The following is a 27761-nucleotide window of genomic DNA, read 5'->3' as shown; positions in this document are numbered from 1 at the left end:
TGCAATCTAGGTCTAAGTCAGACCTACATAGAGGTTTTTGTTTCATGTCTCTACGACATTCCTAACGGAAGTTTCAAGCAGTTTGTTCTGTGTTTTTTCCTAGGGGGCGCTAGAGCGAAATTTTGATTTTTTTTTTCAGTTTTTTTTACTAGATGGCTATTTTCGGCGGCCCTGATGTGTGTGTTAAATTTGGTGAGTTTTGAAGCATGTTAAGGGGGTCAAATTAAAGCTCAAAGAGGCGGCGGTATAATAATAATAAAACCTTAGAAATACAATAGGGTCCTCTGTCCCAAAGGGACATTTTTTTTTTTTTATTAAATCCTAATTTTCACCAGTCCTGATGTGTGTGTCCAGTTTGGTGAGTCTTAAAGCATTTTAAGGGGGTAAAATTACATCTCAAAGAGGCAAAAATAAAAAAATTTAGGAAACTTTTGTTTTGAAGGGGTTTTTGCCAACTTCCTGTTGATTTTTGCTGAAAGAGGTCAGTGTATGAAATGTCTGAAGAATGAAGAATGCCAATGTATGCAATCTAGGTCTAAGTCAGACCTACATAGAGGTTTTTGTTTCATGTCTCTACGACATTCCTAACGGAAGTTACAAGCAGTTTGTTCTGTGTTTTTTCCTAGGGGGCGCTAGAGCGCTATTTTGAGTTTTTTTTATTTTTTTTTACTAGATGGCTATTTTTGGCAGCCCTGATGTGTGTATTAAATTTTGTGAGTTTTGAAGCATGTTAAGGGGGTCAAGTTAAAGCTCGAAGAGGCGGCGGTATAATAATAATAAAACCTTAGATATACAATAGGGTCCTCTGTCCCAAAGGGACATTTTTTTTTTTTAATTAAATCGCAATTTTCACCAGTCCTGATGTGTGTGTCCACTTTGGTGAGTCTTAAAGCATTTTAAGGGGGTAAAATTACATCTCAAAGAGGCAAAAATAAAAAAATTTAGGAAACTTTTGTTTTGAAGGGTTTTTTGCCAACTTCCTGTTGATTTTTGCTGAAAGAGGTCAGTGTATGAAATGTCTGAAGAATGAAGGATGTCAATGTATGCAATCTAGGTCTAAGTCAGACCTACATAGAGGTTTATGTTTCATGTCTCTACGACATTCTTAACGGACGTTACAAGCTGTTTTGTCTGTGTTTTTTCCTAGGGGGCGCTAGAGCGCAATTTTGAGTTTTTTTTTTTTTTTTTACTAGATGGCTATTTTCCCTAGTCCTGATGTGTGTGTTAAATTTGGTGAGTATTGAAGCATGTTAAGGGGGTCAAATTAAAGCTCAAAGAGGCGGCGGTATAATAATAATAAAACCTTGGATATACAATAGGGTCCTCTGTCCCAAAGGGACATTTTTTTTTATAAATCGCTATTTTCACCAGTCCTGATGTGTGTGTTAAATTTGGTGAGTTTTGAAGCATGTTAAGGGGGTCAAATTAAAGCTCAAAGAGGCGGCGGTATAATAATAATAAAACCTTGGCTATACAATAGGGTCCTCTGTCCCAAAGGGACATTTTTTTTTATAAATCGCTATTTTCACCAGTCCTGATGTGTGTGTTAAATTTGGTGAGTTTTGAAGCATGTTAAGGGGGTCAAATTAAAGCTCAAAGAGGCGGCGGTATAATAATAATAAAACCTTGGCTATACAATAGGGTCCTCTGTCCCAAAGGGACATTTTTTTTAATAAATCGCTATTTTCACCAGTCCTGATGTGTGTGTTAAATTTGGTGAGTTTTGAAGCATGTTAAGGGGGTCAAATTAAAGCTCAAAGAGGCGGCGGTATAATAATAATAAAACCTTGGCTATACAATAGGGTCCTCTGTCCCAAAGGGACATTTTTTTTTTTTTATTAAATCACAATTTTCACCAGTCCTGATGTGTGTGTTAAATTTGGTGAGTTTTGAAGCATGTTAAGGGGGTCAAATTAAAGCTCAAAGAGGCGGCGGTATAATAATAATAAAACCTTGGCTATACAATAGGGTCCTCTGTCCCAAAGGGCCATTTTTTTTTATGAATCGCTATTTTCACCAGTCCTGATGTGTGTGTTAAATTTGGCGAGTTTTGAAGCATGTTAAGGGGGTCAAATTAAAGCTCAAAGAGGCGGCGGTATAATCATAATAAAACCTTAGATATACAATAGGGTCCTCTGTCCCAAAGGGACATTTTTTTTTTATAAATCACTATTTTCACCAGTCCTGATGTGTGTGTTAAATTTGGCGAGTATTGAAGCATGTTAAGGGGGTCAAATTAAAGCTCAAAGAGGCGGTGGTATAATAATAATAAAACCTTAGATATACAATAGGGTCCTCTGTCCCAAAGGGACATTTTTTTTTTATAAATCGCTATTTTCACCAGTCCTGACGTGTGTGTTAAATTTGGTGAGTTTTGAAGCATGTTAAGGGGGTCAAATTAAAGCTCAAAGAGGCGGCGGTATAATAATAATAAAACCTTGGCTATACAATAGGGTCCTCTGTCCCAAAGGGACATTTTTTTTTATAAATCGCTATTTTCACCAGTCCTGATGTGTGTATTAAATTTGGTGAGTTTTGAAGCATGTTAAGGGGGTCAAATTAAAGCTCAAAGAGGCGGCGGTATAATAATAATAAAACCTTGGATATACAATAGGGTCCTCTGTCCCAAAGGGACATTTTTTTTTATAAATCGCTATTTTCACCAGTCCTGATGTGTGTGTTAAATTTGGTGAGTTTTGAAGCATGTTAAGGGGGTCAAATTAAAGCTCAAAGAGGCGGCGGTATAATAATAATAAAACCTTGGCTATACAATAGGGTCCTCTGTCCCAAAGGGACATTTTTTTTTATAAATCGCTATTTTCACCAGTCCTGATGTGTGTGTTAAATTTGGTGGGTTTTGAAGCATGTTAACGGGGTCAAATTACAGCTCAAAGAGGCGGCGGTATAATAATAATAAAACCTTGGCTATACAATAGGGTCCTCTGTCCCAAAGGGACATTTTTTTTAAATAAATGGCTATTTTCACCAGTCCTGATGTGTGTGTTAAATTTGGTGAGTTTTGAAGCATGTTAAGGGGGTCAAATTAAAGCTCAAAGAGGCGGCGGTATAATAATAATAAAACCTTAGATATACAATAGGGTCCTCTGTCCCAAAGGGACATTTTTTTTTTTATAAATCACTATTTTCACCAGTCCTGATGTGTGTGTTAAATTTGGTGAGTTTTGAAGCATGTTAAGGGGGTCAAATTAAAGCTCAAAGAGGCGGCGGTATAATAATAATAATAAAACCTTAGAAATACAATAGGGTCCTCTGTCCCAAAGGGACATTCGGTCCCTGAAAAATGTCAGTTCCTCTTTTGTACGACATGAACATTTACAAAACAACTGACACAATTTCCTACCAGGCAATTTTAATATTCCAAAGATATTTTGGGGTTGTTTAAAAAAAAATATATCAAAGTACTCAAAAGTCAGAAAATATAACTTGAGAAATGTTCACTTTTGTCAACAAAAATAATACCGTTTATGATAAATACACTACAAGTTAGGATCACCAGATGTTATATTAGCTAAGAAAAACAAAACTAAAACTAAAACTTATATATTAATGTGTATTTTTTGTTCCTTAGAGGGTTGATGATAATTTAAGTGCAGAGACTATCTAACATGATGGACAGTCTGTGCAGTCCAAAGTCCTTTTAAGTGTCTGTGCTCCACTTGGAGTCACCAGTAGTTTTGCACTGAGGCCTGCAGTAGTCGCTTTGACCCCTGTGGCTTGTGGCCGCCAGTCTGACACAGTAGGTGGTCCGAGGCTTGAGAGCTCTCTCAGTATGAAAGTTTCCTTCCACAATTCTTACTGTGGGTTGGTAATGGTCTACCTGCTGTCTCTGGTCCTCCACAATGACCAGCGTGTACTCGGTCGCATGGTTGACTGTTGTCCACCTGACATGCAGCGATGCTCCTTTCACCGAGACATTAAGCAGCTTTGGAACTTCCAGTTCTGTGATGAATAAAGATGGGAGAAGTTTTACAGCCATGTTTTACTTTAACACATACAGTCCTGGTCAAAAGTGTACATAGACTTGTAAAGAACATGTCATGGCTGTCTGGAGTTGCCAATCATTTCTACAACTCTTATTTTTTGTGATTGGAGCACATACTTGTTGCTCACAAAAGACATTCATGAAGTTTTATTATAGCTCTACTCAAAAGTATACATACAGCAATGTTAATATTTGCTTACATGTCCCTTGGCAAGTTTCACTGCAATAAGACACTTTTGGTAGCCATCCACAAGCTTCTGGTTACATTTTTGACCACTCCTCTTGACAAAATTCAGCTAAATGTGTTGGTTTTCTGACATGGACTTGTTTCTTCAGCATTGTCCACACGTTAAAGTCAGGACTTTGGGCAATAAGACACTTTTGGTAGCCATCCACAAGCTTCTGCTTACATTTTTGACCACTCCTCTTGACAAAATTCAGCTAAATGTGTTGGTTTTCTGACATGGACTTGTTTCTTCAGCATTGTCCACACGTTAAAGTCAGGACTTTGGGCAATAAGGCCCTTTTGGTAGCCATCCACAAGCTTCTGCTTACATTTTTGACCACTCCTCTTGACAAAATTCAGCTAAATGTGTTGGTTTTCTGACATGGACTTGTTTCTTCAGCATTGTCCACACGTTAAAGTCAGGACTTTGGGCAATAAGGCGCTTTTGGTAGCCATCCACAAGCTTCTGCTTACATTTTTGACCACTCCTCTTGACAAAATTCAGCTAAATGTGTTGGTTTTCTGACATGGACTTGTTTCTTCAGCATTGTCCACACGTTAAAGTCAGGACTTTGGGCAATAAGGCGCTTTTGGTAGCCATCCACAAGCTTCTGCTTACATTTTTGACCACTCCTCTTGACAAAATTCAGCTAAATGTGTTGGTTTTCTGACATGGACTTGTTTCTTCAGCATTGTCCACACGTTAAAGTCAGGACTTTGGGCAATAAGGCGCTTTTGGTAGCCATCCACAAGCTTCTGGTTACATTTTTGACCACTCCTCTTGACAAAATTCAGCTAAATGTGTTGGTTTTCTGACATGGACTTGTTTCTTCAGCATTGTCCACACGTTAAAGTCAGGACTTTGGGCAATAAGGCGCTTTTGGTAGCCATCCACAAGCTTCTGCTTACATTTTTGACCACTCCTCTTGACAAAATTCAGCTAAATGTGTTGGTTTTCTGACATGGACTTGTTTCTTCAGCATTGTCCACACGTTAAAGTCAGGACTTTGGGCAATAAGGCGCTTTTGGTAGCCATCCACAAGCTTCTGCTTACATTTTTGACCACTCCTCTTGACAAAATTCAGCTAAATGTGTTGGTTTTCTGACATGGACTTGTTTCTTCAGCATTGTCCACACGTTAAAGTCAGGACTTTGGGCAATAAGGCGCTTTTGGTAGCCATCCACAAGCTTCTGCTTACATTTTTGACCACTCCTCTTGACAAAATTCAGCTAAATGTGTTGGTTTTCTGACATGGACTTGTTTCTTCAGCATTGTCCACACGTTAAAGTCAGGACTTTGGGCAATAAGGCGCTTTTGGTAGCCATCCACAAGCTTCTGCTTACATTTTTGACCACTCCTCTTGACAAAATTCAGCTAAATGTGTTGGTTTTCTGACATGGACTTGTTTCTTCAGCATTGTCCACACGTTAAAGTCAGGACTTTGGGCAATAAGGCGCTTTTGGTAGCCATCCACAAGCTTCTGCTTACATTTTTGACCACTCCTCTTGACAAAATTCAGCTAAATGTGTTGGTTTTCTGACATGGACTTGTTTCTTCAGCATTGTCCACACGTTAAAGTCAGGACTTTGGGCAATAAGGCGCTTTTGGTAGCCATCCACAAGCTTCTGCTTACATTTTTGACCACTCCTCTTGACAAAATTCAGCTAAATGTGTTGGTTTTCTGACATGGACTTGTTTCTTCAGCATTGTCCACACGTTAAAGTCAGGACTTTGGGCAATAAGGCGCTTTTGGTAGCCATCCACAAGCTTCTGCTTACATTTTTGACCACTCCTCTTGACAAAATTCAGCTAAATGTGTTGGTTTTCTGACATGGACTTGTTTCTTCAGCATTGTCCACACGTTAAAGTCAGGACTTTGGGCAATAAGGCGCTTTTGGTAGCCATCCACAAGCTTCTGCTTACATTTTTGACCACTCCTCTTGACAAAATTCAGCTAAATGTGTTGGTTTTCTGACATGGACTTGTTTCTTCAGCATTGTCCACACGTTAAAGTCAGGACTTTGGGCAATAAGGCGCTTTTGGTAGCCATCCACAAGCTTCTGCTTACATTTTTGACCACTCCTCTTGACAAAATTCAGCTAAATGTGTTGGTTTTCTGACATGGACTTGTTTCTTCAGCATTGTCCACACGTTAAAGTCAGGACTTTGGGCAATAAGGCGCTTTTGGTAGCCATCCACAAGCTTCTGCTTACATTTTTGACCACTCCTCTTGACAAAATTCAGCTAAATGTGTTGGTTTTCTGACATGGACTTGTTTCTTCAGCATTGTCCACACGTTAAAGTCAGGACTTTGGGCAATAAGGCGCTTTTGGTAGCCATCCACAAGCTTCTGCTTACATTTTTGACCACTCCTCTTGACAAAATTCAGCTAAATGTGTTGGTTTTCTGACATGGACTTGTTTCTTCAGCATTGTCCACACGTTAAAGTCAGGACTTTGGGCAATAAGGCGCTTTTGGTAGCCATCCACAAGCTTCTGCTTACATTTTTGACCACTCCTCTTGACAAAATTCAGCTAAATGTGTTGGTTTTCTGACATGGACTTGTTTCTTCAGCATTGTCCACACGTTAAAGTCAGGACTTTGGGCAATAAGGCGCTTTTGGTAGCCATCCACAAGCTTCTGCTTACATTTTTGACCACTCCTCTTGACAAAATTCAGCTAAATGTGTTGGTTTTCTGACATGGACTTGTTTCTTCAGCATTGTCCACACGTTAAAGTCAGGACTTTGGGCAATAAGGCGCTTTTGGTAGCCATCCACAAGCTTCTGCTTACATTTTTGACCACTCCTCTTGACAAAATTCAGCTAAATGTGTTGGTTTTCTGACATGGACTTGTTTCTTCAGCATTGTCCACACGTTAAAGTCAGGACTTTGGGCAATAAGGCGCTTTTGGTAGCCATCCACAAGCTTCTGCTTACATTTTTGACCACTCCTCTTGACAAAATTCAGCTAAATGTGTTGGTTTTCTGACATGGACTTGTTTCTTCAGCATTGTCCACACGTTAAAGTCAGGACTTTGGGCAATAAGGCGCTTTTGGTAGCCATCCACAAGCTTCTGCTTACATTTTTGACCACTCCTCTTGACAAAATTCAGCTAAATGTGTTGGTTTTCTGACATGGACTTGTTTCTTCAGCATTGTCCACACGTTAAAGTCAGGACTTTGGGCAATAAGGCGCTTTTGGTAGCCATCCACAAGCTTCTGCTTACATTTTTGACCACTCCTCTTGACAAAATTCAGCTAAATGTGTTGGTTTTCTGACATGGACTTGTTTCTTCAGCATTGTCCACACGTTAAAGTCAGGACTTTGGGCAATAAGGCGCTTTTGGTAGCCATCCACAAGCTTCTGCTTACATTTTTGACCACTCCTCTTGACAAAATTCAGCTAAATGTGTTGGTTTTCTGACATGGACTTGTTTCTTCAGCATTGTCCACACGTTAAAGTCAGGACTTTGGGCAATAAGGCGCTTTTGGTAGCCATCCACAAGCTTCTGCTTACATTTTTGACCACTCCTCTTGACAAAATTCAGCTAAATGTGTTGGTTTTCTGACATGGACTTGTTTCTTCAGCATTGTCCACACGTTAAAGTCAGGACTTTGGGCAATAAGGCGCTTTTGGTAGCCATCCACAAGCTTCTGCTTACATTTTTGACCACTCCTCTTGACAAAATTCAGCTAAATGTGTTGGTTTTCTGACATGGACTTGTTTCTTCAGCATTGTCCACACGTTAAAGTCAGGACTTTGGGCAATAAGGCGCTTTTGGTAGCCATCCACAAGCTTCTGCTTACATTTTTGACCACTCCTCTTGACAAAATTCAGCTAAATGTGTTGGTTTTCTGACATGGACTTGTTTCTTCAGCATTGTCCACACGTTAAAGTCAGGACTTTGGGCAATAAGGCGCTTTTGGTAGCCATCCACAAGCTTCTGCTTACATTTTTGACCACTCCTCTTGACAAAATTCAGCTAAATGTGTTGGTTTTCTGACATGGACTTGTTTCTTCAGCATTGTCCACACGTTAAAGTCAGGACTTTGGGCAATAAGGCGCTTTTGGTAGCCATCCACAAGCTTCTGCTTACATTTTTGACCACTCCTCTTGACAAAATTCAGCTAAATGTGTTGGTTTTCTGACATGGACTTGTTTCTTCAGCATTGTCCACACGTTAAAGTCAGGACTTTGGGCAATAAGGCGCTTTTGGTAGCCATCCACAAGCTTCTGCTTACATTTTTGACCACTCCTCTTGACAAAATTCAGCTAAATGTGTTGGTTTTCTGACATGGACTTGTTTCTTCAGCATTGTCCACACGTTAAAGTCAGGACTTTGGGCAATAAGGCGCTTTTGGTAGCCATCCACAAGCTTCTGCTTACATTTTTGACCACTCCTCTTGACAAAATTCAGCTAAATGTGTTGGTTTTCTGACATGGACTTGTTTCTTCAGCATTGTCCACACGTTAAAGTCAGGACTTTGGGCAATAAGGCGCTTTTGGTAGCCATCCACAAGCTTCTGCTTACATTTTTGACCACTCCTCTTGACAAAATTCAGCTAAATGTGTTGGTTTTCTGACATGGACTTGTTTCTTCAGCATTGTCCACACGTTAAAGTCAGGACTTTGGGCAATAAGGCGCTTTTGGTAGCCATCCACAAGCTTCTGCTTACATTTTTGACCACTCCTCTTGACAAAATTCAGCTAAATGTGTTGGTTTTCTGACATGGACTTGTTTCTTCAGCATTGTCCACACGTTAAAGTCAGGACTTTGGGCAATAAGGCGCTTTTGGTAGCCATCCACAAGCTTCTGCTTACATTTTTGACCACTCCTCTTGACAAAATTCAGCTAAATGTGTTGGTTTTCTGACATGGACTTGTTTCTTCAGCATTGTCCACACGTTAAAGTCAGGACTTTGGGCAATAAGGCGCTTTTGGTAGCCATCCACAAGCTTCTGCTTACATTTTTGACCAGTCCTTTTGACAAAATTCAGCTAAATGTGTTGGTTTTCTGACATGGACTTGTTTCTTCAGCATTGTCCACATGTTTAAGTCAGGACTTTGGGAAGGCCATTCTAAAACCTTCATTCTAGCCTGATTTAGCCATTCCTTTTACCACTTTTGAGGTGTGTTTGGGGTCATTGTCCTGTTGGAACACCCAACTGTGCCCAAGACCTAACCTCCGGGCTGATGATTTTAGTTTGTGGCCTTTAATCCCAGGAACACCACACCTACCGTCAAGCATGGTGGTGGTAGTATTATGCTCTGGGCCTGTTTTGCTGCCGATGGAACTGCTGCTTTCCACACGTTTAAGTCGGGACTTTGGGAAGGCCATTCTAAAACCTTCATTCTAGCCTGATTTAGCCATTCCTTTACCACTTTTGAGGTGTGTTTGGGGTCATTGTCCTGTTGGACCACCAACTGTGCCCAAGACCCAACCTCTGAGCTTGTCCTGAAGAATTTGGAGGTAATCCTCCTTTTTCATTGTCCCATTTACTCTCTGTAAAGCAGCAGTTCCATTGGCAGCAAAACAGGCCCAGAGCATAATACTACCACCACCATGCTTGACGGTAGGAATAGTAATCCTGGGATTACCCAAGACACAAAATTGGTGCTGTTCAGCTAAATGTGTTGGTTTTCTGACATGGACTTGTTTTTTCAGCATCGTCCACACGTTGGAGTCAGGACTTCGGGAAAGCCATTCTAAAACCTGGCCAAACAGCCCAGTTTTTGTTTCATATGACCACAGAACATTCCTCCAGAAGGTCTTATCTTTGGCCATGTGATGTCAGATGAAACAAAAACTGAGCTGTTTGGCCACAATACCCAGCAATATGTTTGGAGGAGAAAAGGTGAGGCCTTTAATCCCAGGAACACCACACCTACCGTCAATCATGGTGGTGGTAGTATTATGCTCTGGGCCTTTTTTGCTGCCAATGGAACTGCTGCTTTCCACACGTTTAAGTCGGGACTTTGGGAAGGCCATTCTAAAACCTTCATTCTAGCCTGATTTAGCCATTCCTTTACCACTTTTGAGGTGTGTTTGGGGTCATTGTCCTGTTGGAACACCCAACTGTGCCCAAGACCCAACCTCTGAGCTTGTCCTGAAGAATTTGGAGGTAATCCTCCTTTTTCATTGTCCCATTCACTCTCTGTAAAGCAGCAGTTCCATTGGCAGCAGAACAGGCCCAGAGTATAATACTACCACCACCATGCTTGACAGTAGGAATGGTAATCCTTGGATTACCCAAGACACAAAATTGGTGCCGTTCAGCTAAATGTGTTGGTTTTCTGACATGGACTTGTTTTTTCAGCATCGTCCACACGTTGGAGTCAGGACTTCGGGAAAGCCATTCTAAAACCTGGCCAAACAGCCCAGTTTTTGTTTCATATGACCACAGAACATTCCGGCAGAAGGTCTTATCTTTAGCCATGTGATGTCAGATGAAACAAAAACTGAGCTGTTTGGCCACAATACCCAGCAATATGTTTGAAGGAGAAAAGGTGAGGCCTTTAATCCCAGGAACACCATACCTACCGTCAAGCATGGTGGTGGTAGTATTATGCTCTGGGCCTGTTTTGCTGCCAATGGAACTGCTGCTTTCCACACGTTTAAGTCGGGACTTTGGGAAGGCCATTCTAAAACCTTCATTCTAGCCTGATTTAGCCATTCCTTTACCACTTTTGAGGTGTGTTTGGGGTCATTGTCCTGTTGGAACACCCAACTGTGCCCAAGACCCAACCTCTGAGCTTGTCCTGAATAATTTGGAGGTAATCCTCCTTTTTCATTGTCCCATTTACTCTCTGTAAAGCACCAGTTCCATTGGCAGCAAAACAGGCCCAGAGTATAATACTACCACCGCCATGCTTGACGGTAGGAATGGTAATCCTGGGATTACCCAAGACACAAAATTGGTGCCGTTCAGCTAAATGTGTTGGTTTTCTGACATGGACTTGTTTCTTCAGCATTGTCCACACGTTTAAGTCAGGACTTCGGGAAAGCCATTCTAAAACCTGGCCAAACAGCCCAGTTTTTGTTTCATCTGACCACAGAACATTCCGCCAGAAGGTCTTATCTTTGGCCATGTGATGTCAGATGAAAGAAAAACTGAGCTGTTTGGCCACAATACCCAGCAATATGTTTGAGGAGAAAATGTGAGGCCTTTAATCCCAGGATCACCACACCTACCGTCAAGCATGGTGGTGGTAGTATTATGCTCTAGGCCTGTTTTGCAGCCAGTGGAACTGGTGCTTTACAGAGAGTAAATGGGACAATGAAAGAGGAGGATTACCTCAATTCTTCAGGACAAGCTAAAATCATCAGCCCAGAGGTTGGGTCTTGGGCACAGTTGGGTGTTCCAACAGGACAATGACCCCAAACACACCCCAAAAGTGATAAAGGAATGGTTAAATCAGGCCAGAATGAAAGTTTTAGAATGGCCTTCCCAAAGTCCTGATTCAAACGTGAGGACAATGCTGAAGAAACAAATCCATGTCAGAAAACCGACAAATTTAGCTGACCCCAGAACTTTCCTCCAGAAGGTCTTATCTTTATCCATGTCATGTCAGATAAACCAAACATTGAGCTGTTTGGCCACAATACCCAGCAATATGTTTGGAGAGAAAAGTCGAGGCTTTTAATCCCAGGAACACCACACCTACCGTCAAGCATGGTGGTGGTAGTTTTATGCTCTGGGCCTGTTTTGCTGCCAATGGAACTGGTGCTTTACAGAGAGTAAATGGGACAATGAAAAAGGAGGATTACCTCCAAATTCTTCAGGACTAGCTAAAATCATCAGCCCGGAGGTTGGGTCTTGGGCGCAACAGGACAATGACCCCAAACAAGTCAAAAGTGGTAAAGGAATGGCTAAATCAGGCTAGAATGAATATTTTAGAATTGCCTTCCCAAAGTCCTGACTTAAACATGCGGACAATGCTGAAGAAACAAGTCAATGTTAGAAAACCAACACATTTAGCTAAACTGCACCAATTTTGTCAAGAGGAGTGGTCAAAAATTGAAGCAGAAGCTTGTGGATGGCTACCAGAAGTGCCTTATTGCTGTGAAAGTTGCCAAGGTGTCAGGTTCAAACACTGATGACATCTATTAAACAGACAAGAAGCAAGGAATCATGCAGAGACAGAGTTAAATTTTGCTCAATGAGGAGAGATGTTTTGGGCTGTACTCCAGTTACAGATCCAAACTACGCTCAAAAACTCAAGCATAAGCTTGTGGATGGCTACCAAAAGCGCCTTATAGCAGTGAAACTTGCCAAGGGACATGTAAGCAAATATTAACATTGCTGTATGTATACTTTTGACCCAGCACATTTTCAGTAGAGCCATAATAACGTCATAAAAGAAGCTAACTTCATGAATGCTTTTTGTGAGCAACAAGTATGTGGTCCAATCACTACATCACAAAAAAAAAAAGAATTGTAGAAATGATTAGAAACTCCAGACAGCCATGACATGATGTTCTTTACAAGTGTATGTAAACTTTTGACCAGGACTGTACATGTTGTTAATAATAATATTTACCTTGGACCCGAGAAGCCCGCAAATCTCTTTTCCTGCGAGATTCTACTGAGCCTGAGGATGGCAAGAACAGTTATTAGTCATCTAGAAAACTATATTTCCATTGGTAAAGAAAAGGAAAAAAATGTTAATTTTGTGCATATTATCTCTTAATCAGTTCCTGCAGGATTTGCTTGCTTTTGTGATTATTGGCCTTTATTATTGGGATTGAAAAGTGTGTGTCCATTGTAGGCTTCCTATGATGCTCCAACACATTGCACTTTGTTTCATTGAGATATAAATAATAATAGGTTTTGATTTGACGGTTGAAAAAAAAAATCTATTCTCAAAAATGACTATTATTAGCCAGGAGAGTTAGGGGGATGTCACTTTTTGATGCAGTACCGCCTGAGGGATCGGAAGTCACAGGCATGCCACTTACAGGCAGTCATTTCTCCAGATTCTCCGAACCTTTTTAGGATATTACGGACCGTAGATGGTGAAATACCTAAATTTCTTGCAATAGCTTGTTGGGAAATGTTGTTCTTAAACTGTTCGACAATTTGCTCACGCAGTTGTTTACAAAGTAAGTTTTGTACATGTGGAACCTGTATGTTCCTCCCATTTACTCAGTTTTTTTCCCACAGTTACCGTATTTCCTTGAATTGCCGCCGGGTATATAGTATGCATCTGCCTAAAATTACTGCCGGGTCAAACTCGTTTCGCACAATATTATTTTTATTAGCGCATGTCTAGAATTTCCACCGGGTCAAACTCGTCACGTCACAAGTGACACTTCACCTGTCATCATTTTCAAAAGGGAGGAGGCTGATTTCAATCATTTGAAATCGCATAAAGGGAAGAAGATTAAGAGCTATTCAGTAGGATTTAAGGTCCAAGCTATTGAATATGCTAAAAAGAACAGTAAGCAGCTATGTTTTATTAATATACCATAGCTGCGTGTGTCAAATATGAGTCATTAAATGACTCCCGCCTCCTGGTGGTAGAGGGCGCTAGTGATCCTTCTTGCGACTACTCGGCTGCAGAAGAAGTGACAACAAGCAGCGATCGTTTATTTTTTCTTCTCGCTTGCACTTTTAACATGGAGGATTACATATCCAAAATAAAACCGTTTTCTAAACTGGACTTTCAATCGAAGCAGGAGGTAATAAAGGAAGATCTCCATCGAGACAGAGAGACTTTTAAAAGTGAAGAAAGATAAGGAAGACTTCTATAAACAAGTTATTGATGCTTTTGATCAGAAGGAGCTGCGCATGGACTTACTTTATAAGTAAAGGTAAGACCATAATAATTTTTTTTTTAATAAATGTGCTTTTCATGATGGTATCCTTACATCACACTCAAATTTATAAGCGCAGGCCTAAATTTACCGCATGCCTTTGGTAAGCGCCGGAGTGAGAAGAGGTTTTAAAATAATTAGCACATGCTAACCTTTACCACATGCCTTTGGTAAACGCCGGAATGAGAAGAGGTTTTAAATTAAATAGCGCCCTGGCGGCAATTCAAGGAAATATGGTTGTCTGAGATTCTAAATTTCTCCAAAATGGGTCAGTAGCAGATGAGGTGGTTCGGGCATCTGGTCAGGATGCTACCCGAACGCCTCCCTAGAGAGGTGTTTGGGGCACGTCCGACCGGTAGGAGGCCACGGGGAAGACCCAGGAGACGTTGGGAAAGACTATGTCTCCCGACTGGCCTGGGAACAACTCAGGATCCCCCAGGAAGGTCTGGACGGGCTAGGGAGAGGGAAGTCTTGGCTTCTCTGCTTAGGCTGCTGACCCCGCAACAAGACCTCGGATAAGCGGAAGAAGATGGATGGATGGATGGATGGATGGATGGATGGATGGATGGGTCAGCAGCAGTACATGACTAGTCTTCGATTTGAGTCTGAATGGAAGAGGATTTACTGATTTGACAGTGAAACAGAAGCAGTAACTCACCCGTGATGTTTCCACTCGGGATGCTCTCCCCGACATCATTGCTGGCAATCACCTCAATGTAATCGGGACTGAAGTTGGTCAGCTGGCAAGAGAGGCCGACGGTGCTGCAAAGCTCAACACGGCCTTCCCCCGAGACGTCGTAGACTCTGTATCCTGTGGCGAGGACTGATGCGTCCCAGGAGAGTGTAGCAGACTGAGTGTTCCCGCTGTATTGAACATTGTTCGGAGCGCAGGGGACTGGAAAGACACAACACATGGCATGCTGTAAAAAGTCAGATATTTAAAAACATTTATTTTACGTAACCTTGAAGCACTTTTTATGCATGTAAAAAGTGCAGGGGAAAAAAACGGATTATTAATAATGATAACATAGGACCTTGTAACAACACGTTATGTAATACTGAACAAAAATATACACGCAACACTTTTACTTTTGCTCCTATATTTGATGAGTTGAACTCAAATATCTAAAAAATATTGTTCACAAGTCTGTCTGAATGTTAAAGTACCAATGATTGTCACACACACACTAGGCGTGGTGAAATTATCCTCTGCATTTGTGTCAGGTTCAAACACCGAACTATCTATTAAACGAGACAAGAAGCAAGGAATCAAGCAGAGACAGAGTTAAATTTTGCTCATGAGGAGAAACATTTGGGGCTGCACGCTCAGTTACAGTCTCCCACCACGTTCCGAGGGGCAGTCCCACGCGCTCCTCTATTTATTTGTGAGTTCCCAAGTCAACATTACTGAGGCTGCCTCTAAAGGGAGTGGTCACACATATGCAAGCAGCCCCAGAATCACAATACGTGATTACTCAGAATGCAAATCTGCTTGAGCTCGGGATTTCGCTCTGGCTCTGCTTTGTCTGCGTGTTGTCGTCTTATCTTTTTTGAGGTAATTGAAGTCCGTAGCGGGCTGGAAGACAGAAACTGCTGCTGCAAGACAACTTGCAGTGGAAGATAACAAGTTGTGTGCCTTTGCACATATAGAACAGAACAACTTGACCACAATAGATAACTATAGCAACGGCTTTTAAGCATAAGAGTTGTGTGATAACTTATACATAATTATTCTAACAATTGGACCCATCCCCTTGTTCCACCCCCTGGGAGGTGAAGGGAGCAGTGAGCAGCAGCGGTGGCCACGGCCTGGAATCATTTTGGTGATTCAACCCTCAATTCCAACCCTTGACGCTGAGTGCCAAGCAGGGAGGTAATGGATCCCATTTTTTTTTATGGTCTTTGGTATGACTCGGCCGGGGTTTGAACTCACGACCTACCGATCTCAGAGCAGACACGCTAACAAAAGTGTGTTAATGAGCATTTCTTCTTTGCCAAGATAACCCCATTCCACTTCTCAGGTGTGACATATGAAGATGCTGATTAAACAGCATGATTTTTGCACAGGTGTGCCTTAGGCTGCCCACGATAAAAGGCCACTCTAAAATGTGCAGTTTTATCACACAACTCAATGCCACAGATGTCACAAGTTGTTGCCCGTGAATTGAATGTTCATTTCTCTACCATAAGCCGTCTTCAAAGGCATTTCAAAGAATTTGGCAGTACATCCAACCGGCCTTAAAACCGCAGATCAAGTTCAACCACACCAGCCCAGGACCTACACATTCAGCATTTGCACTTCCATGATCTTCTGAGACCAGCCACCCCAACAGTTGCTGCAACAATTGGTTTGCATAACCAAATAATTTCTGCAAAACCTGTGAAAAACCGTCTCAGGGAGCGAAGCTCATCTGGATGATCTGCGTCTTCATCGTGGTCTCGACCTGACTGTAGTTCGTTGTTGAAACCGACTTGAGTGGGCAAATGCCCACGTTAGATGGCGTCAGGCACATTGGAGAGGTGTTCTCTTCACGGATTAACTATGTGGGAGAGCGGTGTGCTGATGCCAACATTGGTGCGGTTATGGTATGGGCAGGCGTATGTTATGGACGAAGAACGCAAGTGCGTTTTATTGAAGGCATTTTGAATGCACAGAGATACGTGACCGGGTCCTGAGGCCCATTGTTGTGCCATTCACCCTGGACCATTACCTCATGTTGGAGCATGACAATGCATGGCCCCATGTTGCAAGGATCTGTACACAATTCCTGGAAGCTGAAAACATCCCAGCCCTTGAATGGGCAGCATTGTCTCTGGACAAGTCAACATTTGAGCATGTTTGAGATTCTGTGGATCGGCGTGTACGACAGTCGAGGACCGGTACATCTCAGAGGCGGTATAGTACCGAATATGATTCATTAGTATCGCGGTGCTATACTAATACCGGTATACCAAATAATCCTAATTACATTATTTTATGACATACAGTATTTCCTTGAATTGCCACCGGGTATATAGTATGCGCCTGCCTAGAATTACTGCCGGGTCAAACTCGTTTCGCAAAATATAATTTTTATTGGCGAATGTCTAGAATTTCCGCCGGGTCAAACTCGTCACGTCACGAGTGACACTTCACCTGTCATCATTTTCAAAATGGAGGAGGCTGATTTCAATCATTTGAAATGGCATAAAGGGAAGAAGATTAAGAGCTATTCAGTAGGATTTAAGGTCCAAGCTATTGAATATGCTAAAAAGAACAGTAAGCAGCTATGTTTTATTAATATACCATAGCTGCGTGTGTCAAATATGAGTCATTAAATGACTCGCTGGTGGTAGAGGGCGCTAGTGATCCTTCTAGCGACTACTCGGCTGCAGAAGAAGTGACAACAAGCAGCAATCGTTAATTTTTTCCTCTTGCTTACACTTTTACATGGAGGATTACATATCTAAAATAAAACAGTTTTCTAAACTGGACTTTCAATCGAAGCAGGAGGTAATAAAGGAAGCTCTCCTTCGAGACAGAGAGACTTTTAAAACTGAATAAAGATAAGGAAGACTTCTATAAACAAGTTATCGATGCTTTGGATCAGAAGGAGCTGCGCATGGACTTCATTTATAAGTAAAGGTAAGACCATAACAACGTTTGTTTTTTTAATTAAATGTGCTTTTCATGATAGTATCCTTACATCACACTCAAATTTTTAAGCGCAGGCCTAAATTTACCGCATGCCTTTGGTAAGCGCCGGAGTGAGAAGAGGTTTTAAATTAATTAGCGCCCCGGCGGCAATTCAAGGAAATACGGTAGTGTGTTGTTACAAGCCATAATAAAGTCCACTACAGCCCAACATATTAAGGATTGGTCCGTGTGGTCCGGTGTAAAATATTACCTGTGACTCCCATGAAGGCGACAGATGGCTCACTGGCTCCCGCTGAGTTTCTGGAGCGGACCGTGAGATTATACGGTGTGCCGCAAGGCATCCTGGTCTCAAAGTAGGGTACGGATCGCCAATAAGAAGAGACACTCATCAGGCCCTGGGGGTTGTCTTGGATTCGACCTGATATTTCCACCAAGTACTCGGCTTTGGGACAGTCAACCATTTCCCACGAGGACATTAGCCAGTGGTTCTGCTCTACTCTCTGCATCCCAACATCCAGACCCGTGGGAGCGCATGGGGCTTAAGAAAGAAGGAGAAAGTACAGTAAAGGCCAATTCAGAAATAGTCTTTGCGCATTTCCATTGACTACTACGTATCTATTTGTTTACCTGCTCCGTTCTCCACAGGCGCACCGTCAGAACTGTTGCAGTAGCCGTCCGAGGCCTGGACTGAGAAGTTGTACGTGTCCCCACATTGCAGGCCCTCGATAGCGCAGGAGGCGTTGGCGCTGGCACAGGAGAGAACCTCGCCAGCCGAAGATTTGGCGCAGGCATGATACGCCGTAGCTCCCTCGGCGGGGGGCCACGTAAGAATTGCAGCGTTATTCTCACAGTTATAATGCACCGCAAGGCCAGAAGGAGCACAAGGCACTGCAAAGAAAAACAAGGGGCAACTTTTAAGGAATGAGTTACTCATTCGTTTCAGTTTGTCCATGCGGTGTTGCCGTAGCCACAAAGTAGTCTTTGACATACCCCGCCTCCAATCCAACGCCCTCGACGCTTCGAGATGTACGTTGTGATATGTATATGTGCTGTGCAAATCCCATAGGGGTGATGGAAGGATGGGCAGCGCCTTAGAGCTGCGGCCTCCACCATATTAGTGATTCCTAGAGACCAAAAAAAGTCTGCGGGCTATAGAGCGTTTTCCGTTCGGGCTCCAGTACTCTGGAATGCCCTCCCGGTTACAGTTCGAGATGCTACCTCAGTAGAAGCATTTAAGTCCCACCTTAAAACTCATCTGTATACTCTAGCCTTTAAATAGACCTCCTTTTTAGACCAGTTGATCTGCCGCTTCTTTTCTTTCTCCTATGTCCTTGTGGAGGGGGTCCGGTCCGATGACCATGGATGAAGTACTGGCACTCCAGAGTCGAGACCCAGGATGGACCGCTCGTCGGGACCCAGGATGGACCGCTCGCCTGTATCGGTTGGGGACATCTCTACGCTGCTGATCCGCCTCCGCTTGAGATGGTCTCCTGTGGACGGGACTCTCGCTGCTGTCTTGGATCCGCTTTGAACTGAACTCTCGCGGCTGTGTTGGAGCCACTATGGATTGAACTTTCACAGTATCATGTTAGACCCGCTCGACATCCATTGCTTTCGGTCCCCTAGAGGAGGGGGGCGGGGGGGTTGCCCACATCTGAGGTCCTCTCCAAGGTTTCTCATAGTCAGCATTGTCACTGGCGTCCCACTGGATGTGAATTCTCCCTGCCCACTGGGTGTGAGTTTTCCTTGCCCTTTTGTGGGTTCTTCCGAGGATGTTGTAGTCGTAATGATTTGTGCAGTCCTTTGAGACATTTGTGATTTGGGGCTATATAAATAAACATTGATTGATTGATTGATAACCCCCGCACTCCCTTCCTTCTGTTGCTAGATATCTGGAGATGTACGTTGTAATATGTATATGTGCTTTGCTATGGAGGTTTTTTTCCCCACTCCAGACTGGGCCCCCTTAGGAGCCCCGTTTAGATTGTATTTTTTTAGTCATCCTTACCCAACGTTGACCTTTTTCACATCTTTTACGGGGCGCCAATTTGTAACCCATCAGCGTTCCTGTTCTGTAACCCTTTACACTGTTTGTTTGTCTAATCTTGAACGGGTTTGTGCTGAAAACAAAGTTTCCTTGTACTTGTGCAATGACAGTAAAGACCTGTCCTATCCTATCCTATTAAGTTTCATGTACCAGTCTAGTCGTATGTTGAGCCCCACAAAGTGTTTGCCTGTAAATTGTGGGCTCATTACAGGCTGATTGATTTTAACGCGCATTTTAGTTGTATTTTTGACAACCAAATTTGGAGGTGTTGAAATCGCCATGTAAAATCGCTAATGCTAAACTGTATCATGTCGCCGATGTAAATTAGCATTGAGCTGGTGCATTTGAAGAAAGTGGAGTATTACTTTTGAGCGCTTCCTTGCTTTGTTTTCCTTGCCCTTTTGTGGGTTCTTCCGAGGATGTTGTAGTCGTAATGATTTGTGCAGTCCTTTGAGACATTTGTGATTTGGGGCTATATAAATAAACATTGATTGATTGATTGATTGTTGACCACATCACACCAACTCTCAAATCCCTTCACTGGCTTCCTGTTCCACTCAGGGTTGAATTCAAAATCTCCCTACTTACTCACTAGTGCCTCCATGGAAATGCCCGCCTCTACCTCAAAGAACTGCTCACCCCCAAATCCTCCACACGACACCTTCGCTCCAAACAGGCTAACCTCCTCCAACCTCCACGGACAAAGCTACGAACAATGGGACACCGGGATTTCAGCTCCGCTGGTCCCAGTCCGTGGAACGCTCTCCCTGACCACCTGAGGGCACGTCAGACTGTGGATGCTTTTAAAAAAGGCTTAAAAACCCATCTTTAAAAAAAAAAAAATGTATAGACAGGTATGCTGGTTGTAGCTATTGGGCTGTTTCTAGTTTTATATTTGATTTATTTTAATTATCTTTTTATTATTATTAGTACCATTTTTTTTACACTGTGGCACTCTGAGGTTGTTTGCTCAACATAAAGTGCTTTTTTACAAATAAAATGTATTATTATTATTATTGTTGTTGTTGGCATTAGAAATGTCAACAATAACTCATATCATTACGTCTGTTTACTCGTCAAGTGCTTGAGCCGGTGCCCAGTTTGCCACCGGATGTGACGTCACATGTGTAATTTAGAAAAACAATAATTGTTTCTAAATTATCACCAAAAACGTTGTATTACATTGTGTTCTGGACAAGAAGACAAAAGGCTGAAACCTTCCAAGAAGAAGATTCGTAAAACTTCACTGGGATTTAAAAGCGGACAGATGGCAGGATCTGCCCAACTCCCAGAAGAACTCTTTTTGAAGTATTTTACGAAGTGTTTTTTAACTATTTTATGGAATACTTTTTGAACAATTTTATGGGGCTCTCTTTGAACTATTTTATGGAACTCTTTTTGAACTATTTGACGAACTCTCTTTGAACTGTTCGGTAACCGAAGGCAACGCTGTTTACGACCCACTTCCCTGAGGAAGCAGCTGTGGGAAGGAGGGTGGAGAAAGTCAAATAAAGAAGGAGTACGATCTTGGGGCAGAGGATGGTGCAGGACTGTACAGAGAGTACAGTGGCCATGTCTCTCCTCAGATCCGAGTCCAAATTTAATCCTGTCTGTTTGATTCTTTGCCTTTTGTCTTGTTTAATAGATGTCATCAGTGTTTGAACCTGACAGTTAGGTTTTGTTTTTTAGAGACTGTATGATTTGTGACTTTATTAGTATGTATAATTTACCAAACCCGCCGCAGGATTACCACCAACAAGATAGATTTTTCAAAAATTATTTTATAGATTGAATATTGTCGGCGCCTATGAATCTGAATAGCTGGAACCTACTATAAATGATCAAAATTAGCTACACATTATGTTTATCACAGTTGATAACCCACAACTACTAGTTATTTTTCACTTATACATATCATATTTATCAATAAAAGCAACACATTCATTATTTCTGTCAAAAATATCTGAGCAGTTTACCTGCTCTGAAGGATGCAGCGGTAGGTTCACTGGTGCAGTTCCCTCCCCTGGCGGTGAGACTCAAACCGTAGGGCTGGCCACAGTGCAGATTGGCGAGGGTGCAGTTGTTGACGGAGCTGTTGCATCTCGCCACGTGTCCGTCCGCCCCTGTGGCTGTCAGCTGGTATGACGTGGCCACGGGGGAGTGGGCCCACGTCACCGTGGCGCCGTTCTCCTCACAAGCTGGTACCGCCGTCAGGTTTTGTGGGGCGCAGGGGGCTAATTAAAGAGGGTGAATCAGCATCAATTACTCACATGGATGATTGTAGTCTCGGAATCTCAAGCAAGCACATTAACAATAAATATCAAATAAAATGTACCGTATTTCCTTGAATTGTTGCCGGGTATATAGTATGCACCTGCCTAGAATTACTGCTGGGTCAAACTCGTTTCGCACAATAATTAGCATATGCCTAGAATTTCCACCGGGTCAAACTCGTCACGTCACGAGTGACACTTCACCTGTTATCATTTTCAAAATGGATGAGGCTGATTTCAGTCATTTGAAATCGCATAAGAGCTATTCAGTAGGATTTAAGTTTCGAGCTATTGAATGTGCTAAAAAGAACAGTAAGCAGCTATGTTTTATTAATATACCGTAGCTGCGTGTGTCAAATATGAGTCATTAAATGACTCCCGCCTCCTGGTGGTAGAGGGCGCTAGTGATCCTTCTTGCGACTACTCGGCTGCAGAAGAAGTGACAACAAGCAGCCATCGTTTATTTTTTCCTCTCGCTTGCACTTTTAACATGGAGGATTACATATCTAAAATAAAACAGTTTTCTAAACTGGACTTTCAATCGAAGCAGGAGGTAATAAAGGAAGATCTCCATCGAGACACAGAGACTTTTAAAACTGAAGAAAGATAAGGAAGACTTCTATAAACAAGTTATCGATGCTTTTGATCAGAAGGAGCTGCGCATGTGCTTAATTTATAAGTAGTGAAGTGAATGATATTTATATAGCGCTTTTTCTCTAATGACTCAAAGCGCTTTACATAGTGAAACCCAATATCTAAGTTACATTTAAACCAGTGTGGGTGGCACTGGGAGCAGGTGGGTAAAGTGTCTTGCCCAAGGACACATCGGCAGTGACTAGGATGGCGGAAGCGGGGATCGAACCTGCAACCCTCAAGTTGCTGGCACGGCCGCTCTACCAACCGAGCTATAAAGATAAGACCATAACAACTGTTTTTTATTTAATGTGCTTTTCATGATGGTATCCTTACATCACACTCAAATTCATAAGCGCAGGCCTAAATTTACCGCATGCCTTTGGTAAGCACCGGAATGAGAAGAGGTTTTAAATTAATTAGCGCCCCGGCGGCAATTCAAGGAAATACGGTATGTACAGTCGTGGTCAAAAGTTTATATACGCTTGTAAAGAACATACAAAAAACATTGCTGTCTTGAGTTTCTAATACATTTATTTGTGACTGGAGCACATTCTTGTTGGTCACAAAAAAACTTAATGAAGTTTGGTTATTTTATAATAATGATAATAATAATAATGGATTATATTTTATTTCGCGCTTTTCTATTATTAGATACTCAAGGCGGGCACAGAGAAGTGGGAAGCCATCATTCATTCACACCTGGTGGTGGTAAGTTACATTTGTAGCCACAGCTGCCCTGGGGTAGACCGACGGAAGCGTGGCTGCCAGTTTGCACCTACGGCCCCCCCGACCACCACCAATCATTCATTCATCATTCATTCACCAGTGTGAGCGGCACCGGGGGCAAGGGTGAATTGACACAACACCAGCGATTTGGGTGTCAAGAGGTGGGGAGCGAACCTGCAACCCTCAGGTTTCTGGCACGGCATCTCTACCCACTACGCCAGGGGTCGGGAACCTTATTGGCTGAGAGAGCCATGAAAGCCAAATATTTAAAAATGTATTTCCGTGAGAGCTATATTATATTTTTTAACACTGAATACAACCAAATGTGTGCATTTTTAAGTAAGACCAACATGTTTGGAGTATAATAAATCTCCTATTCTTTTTAATAACATTCTTATTCTGAAGTTAACCAATAATAAATCAATTACTTCTTATCATTAATGCGACTTCTTGAACAAGTCTGGTAGAAAACGGATGGATGGATAAAATGCATGAGAATGTTGCATATTTTGAATGGTATTTTTAGCTCTGTGATTACTAGCAGAATTATTCATAATTATCGTGTTGAGCCAGGGGTGTCCAAACTTTTTCCACTGAGGGCCGCACACTGAAAAATCAGAGCAAGCGGGGGCCATTTTCATCATCCATCCATCCATCCATTTTCTACCGCTTATTCCCTTGTGGGGTCGCGGGGGGCGCTGGCGCCTATCTCAGCTACAATCGGGCGGAAGGCGGGGTACACCCTGGACAAGTCGCCACCTCATCGCAGGGCCAACACAGATAGACAGACAACATTCACACTCACATTCACACACTAGGGCCAATTTTAGTGTTGCCAATCAACCTATCCCCAGGTGCATGTTTTTGGAGGTGGGAGGGGCCTATCCCCAGGTGCATGTTTTTGGAGGTGGGAGGAAGCCGGAGTACCCGGAGGGAACCCACGCATTCACGGGGAGAACATGCAAACTCCACACAGAAAGATCCCGAGCCTGGATTTGAACCCAGGACTGCAGGACCTTCGTATTGTGAGGCAGACGCACTAACCCCTCTGCCACCGTGAAGCAGAGGGGTTGGGGTCATCATTTTTATTTTAAAAACCAATACAATATATGTATAAAAAATATACATTCAGGCCTCCACTCAGTTATGATCCCGAGGACCCCAAAGGGTTTTGGTCCAAAAAAATATTAAAAATGTGTCATTATTCAGTTTTATAACTTTTATTATTATGCAAGTTTTAAATCTCTGGATCAATATTGAAAAAAACAAAACGGAAAAAACACAAAATATGCAATATTTTCACCCAATAACTTTTTTTAGGTGGAATATTTGAGGTTATATAATAATTGGAGCCTTAATTTTGGATTTTGATTCATAATTATTTTTTGAGCAATGACACTTAAAACCAAATCACACTAAAATAATTGGGGATCCAAAAGTGTTAAAAAATAAATTGTACATTTTATTTACCGTTTACTTTCAGCACAATAATCTCGAGATCAACTTCAGATATATCCGTCAATTTTAAGTTTTATTGTTGTTTATGTTTTGTTTGTTTGTTTTAGGCCCTTCTTTAAAAAAAAACAGCTCAGTTTTTTATATGGCAAACACAAAATATGCAACATTTTCCCCAAAAATATCACAAAGTGGAATATTTAATGTGATGTAATCGAAGCCTTGAATAGGTCAATAATTCATAATGACATTGAGTTTGATTCATTATTATTTTTTAAAGACATAAACAGCCTATTATTAGAGTAATAAACATTGCAACAATTTCTTGTTACATTTCACCTGTTTGCTCTTTTACACCACTTTTGATGTTTTTAATTTTTTTTTTATTGTATTCTTAAAATGTGCCGTGGGGTCGTTAAAAAATGACCCGCGGGCCGCACTTTGGACAGCTCTGTGTTAAGCAATGTCAGCTAAGATTTATCCGAGAGCCAGATGCTGTCATCAAAAGAGCCACATCTGGCTCTAGAGCCATAGGTTCCCTACCCCTGCAATACGCCAAACCACTCCATTTTAGGAATTTATTATGGGTCACTGTAATAAGGCGCCTTTGGTAGCCATTCCTTTACCACTTTTGACGTGTGTTTGGGGTCATTGTCCTGTTGGAACACCCAACTGCGCCCAAGACCCAACCTCCGGGCTGAGGATTTTAGGTTTGTCCTGAAGAATTTGGACGTAATCCTCCTTTTTCATTATCCTATTTATTCTCTGTAAAGCACCAGTTCCATTGGCAGCAAAACAGGCCCAGAGCATAATACTACCACCACCATGCTTGACGATAGGTATGGTGTTCCTGGGATTAAAGGCCACACCTTTTCTCCACCAAACATATTGCTGGGTATTGTGGCCAAACAGCTCCATTTTTGTTTCATCTGACCACAGAACATTCCTCCAGAAGGTCTTATCTTTGTCCATGTCATATCAGATGAAACACAAATAAGAATTGTAGAAATGATTGGAAACTCAAGACAGCCATGACATTACGTTCTTTACGAGTTCACCAGGACTGTAAATAAAAACTTGTGTACCGGTTTTGATCATCGCCGGTGGACTTCTCAGGCTGCTGCACTTGTCAGAGGAAGCTGACACAATGATGCTGTAGCGCATGTCACAGTGGATATCCCGGAGTTCGCAGGAACTGGATGTACTGTTACAGGAAGTGTAGGACTGGTCGTGGCCCTCGGCCGTGACGATGTAAACGGGGGTCTCGTCCGACATCTCCCATTCCACAAGGACGGTGTCGCTGTTGCATTGTGTCACTGCGCTGATTGAGGTCAAGGTGCAAGGACCTGCACGGAAAAGCAAATATGATGTGTCGGCAAATTTGAACAGTATTAGGATCCCAGCTAACCTACGTAGTCTTTTTTGGAGTAAGTGAGTTAAACTACATAGTCTTCCCAATGTGTCCCGGGTCTTCCCCGTGGATTCCTACCAGTCGGACGTGCCCAAAACACCTCTCTAGGGAAGCGTTCAGGTGGGATCCCCAAACCACCTCATCTGGCTCCTCTCCATGTGGAGGAGCAGCGGCTTTACTTTGAGTTCCTCCCGGATGGCAGAGCTTCTCACCCTATCTCTAAGGGAGAGACCCGCCACCCGATGGAGGAAACTCATTTGGGCCGCTTGTACCCGTGATCTTATCCTTTCGGTCATAACCCAAAGCTCATGACCATAGGTGAGGATGGGAACGTAGATCGACCGGTAAATTGAGAGCTTTGCCTTCCGGCTCAGCTCCTTCTTCACCACAACGGATCGGTACAACGTCCGCATTACTGAAGACGCCGCACCGATCCGCCTGTCGATCTCACGATCCACTCTTCCCCCACTCGTGAACAAGACTCCTAGGTACTTGAACTCCTCCACTTGGGGCAGGGTCTCCTCCCCAACACGGAAATGGCACTCCACCCTTTTCCGGGCGAGAACCATGGACTCGGACTCGGAGGTGCTGATTCTCATCCCGGTCGCTTCACACTCGGCTGCGAACCGATCCAGTGAGAGCTGAAGATCCCGGTCAGATGAAGCCATCAGGACCACATCATCTGCAAAAAGCAGAGACCTAATCCTGCAGCCACCAAACCAGATCCCCTCAACACCTTGACTGAGCCTAGAATCAATCAATCAATCAATCAATCAATGTTTATTTATATAGCCCCAAATCACAAATGTCTCAAAGGACTGCACAAATCATTACGACTACAACATCCTCGGAAGAACCCACAAAAGGGCAAGGAAAACTCACACCCAGTGGGCAGGGAGAATTCACATCCAGTGGGACGCCAGTGACAATGCTGACTATGAGAAACCTTGGAGAGGACCTCAGATGTGGGCAACCCCCCCCCCCCCCCCGAAAGCAATGGATGTCGAGCGGGTCTAACATGATACTGTAAAAGTTCAATCCATAGTGGCTCCAACACAGCCGCGAGAGTTCAGTTCAAGCGGATCCAAGACAGCAGCGAGAGTCCTGTCCACAGGAAACCATCTCAAGCGGAGGCGGATGAGCAGCGTAGAGATGTCCCAAACCGATACAGGTGAGCGGTCCATCCTGGGTCCCGACGAGCGGTCCATCCTGGGTCTCGACTCTGGACAGCCAGTACTTCATCCATGGTCATCAGACCGGACACCCTCCACAAGGGAGGGGGGGGGGACATAGGAGAAAAAAGAAAAGAAGCGGCAGATCAACTGGTCTAAAAAGGAGGTCTATTTAAAGGTTAGAGTATACAGATGAGTTTTAAGGTGAGACTTAAATGCTTCTACTGAGGTAGCATCTCGAACTGTTACCGGGAGGGCATTCCAGAGTACTGGAGCCCAGACGGAAAACGCTCTATAGCCCGCAGACTTTTTTTGGGCTCTAGGAATCACTAATAAGCCGGAGTCCTTTGAACAC

The 27761-nt window shown here is 42.6% G+C and overlaps 1 protein-coding gene across 1 annotated transcript in view; it reads right to left on the bottom strand.

The window, feature by feature from the left end:
- Positions 1 to 3446: 3446 nt before the first annotated feature.
- The window catches only part of LOC133540674 (uncharacterized), a 74191-nt gene continuing 49876 nt past the window's right edge, over positions 3447 to 27761 (bottom strand). The window contains exons 28-34 of the mRNA XM_061883489.1: positions 25909 to 26169; positions 21710 to 21967; positions 18314 to 18574; positions 17937 to 18224; positions 14708 to 14944; positions 12774 to 12824; positions 3447 to 3960 (exon numbers count right to left, since the gene is read on the bottom strand). Of these exons, the coding sequence (XP_061739473.1) occupies positions 3659 to 3960; positions 12774 to 12824; positions 14708 to 14944; positions 17937 to 18224; positions 18314 to 18574; positions 21710 to 21967; positions 25909 to 26169 (1658 nt within the window). The 3' untranslated portion in view covers positions 3447 to 3658. The remainder of the gene's footprint in view (positions 3961 to 12773; positions 12825 to 14707; positions 14945 to 17936; positions 18225 to 18313; positions 18575 to 21709; positions 21968 to 25908; positions 26170 to 27761) is intronic.

The sequence above is a fragment of the Nerophis ophidion genome, linkage group LG22 (assembly GCF_033978795.1).
Source record: "Nerophis ophidion isolate RoL-2023_Sa linkage group LG22, RoL_Noph_v1.0, whole genome shotgun sequence".
In the NCBI taxonomy this organism is placed as follows: Eukaryota; Metazoa; Chordata; class Actinopteri; order Syngnathiformes; family Syngnathidae; genus Nerophis; species Nerophis ophidion.
Note: the sequence above shows the minus strand (reverse complement) of the source record. Positions and strands in the feature narration are given on the sequence as shown.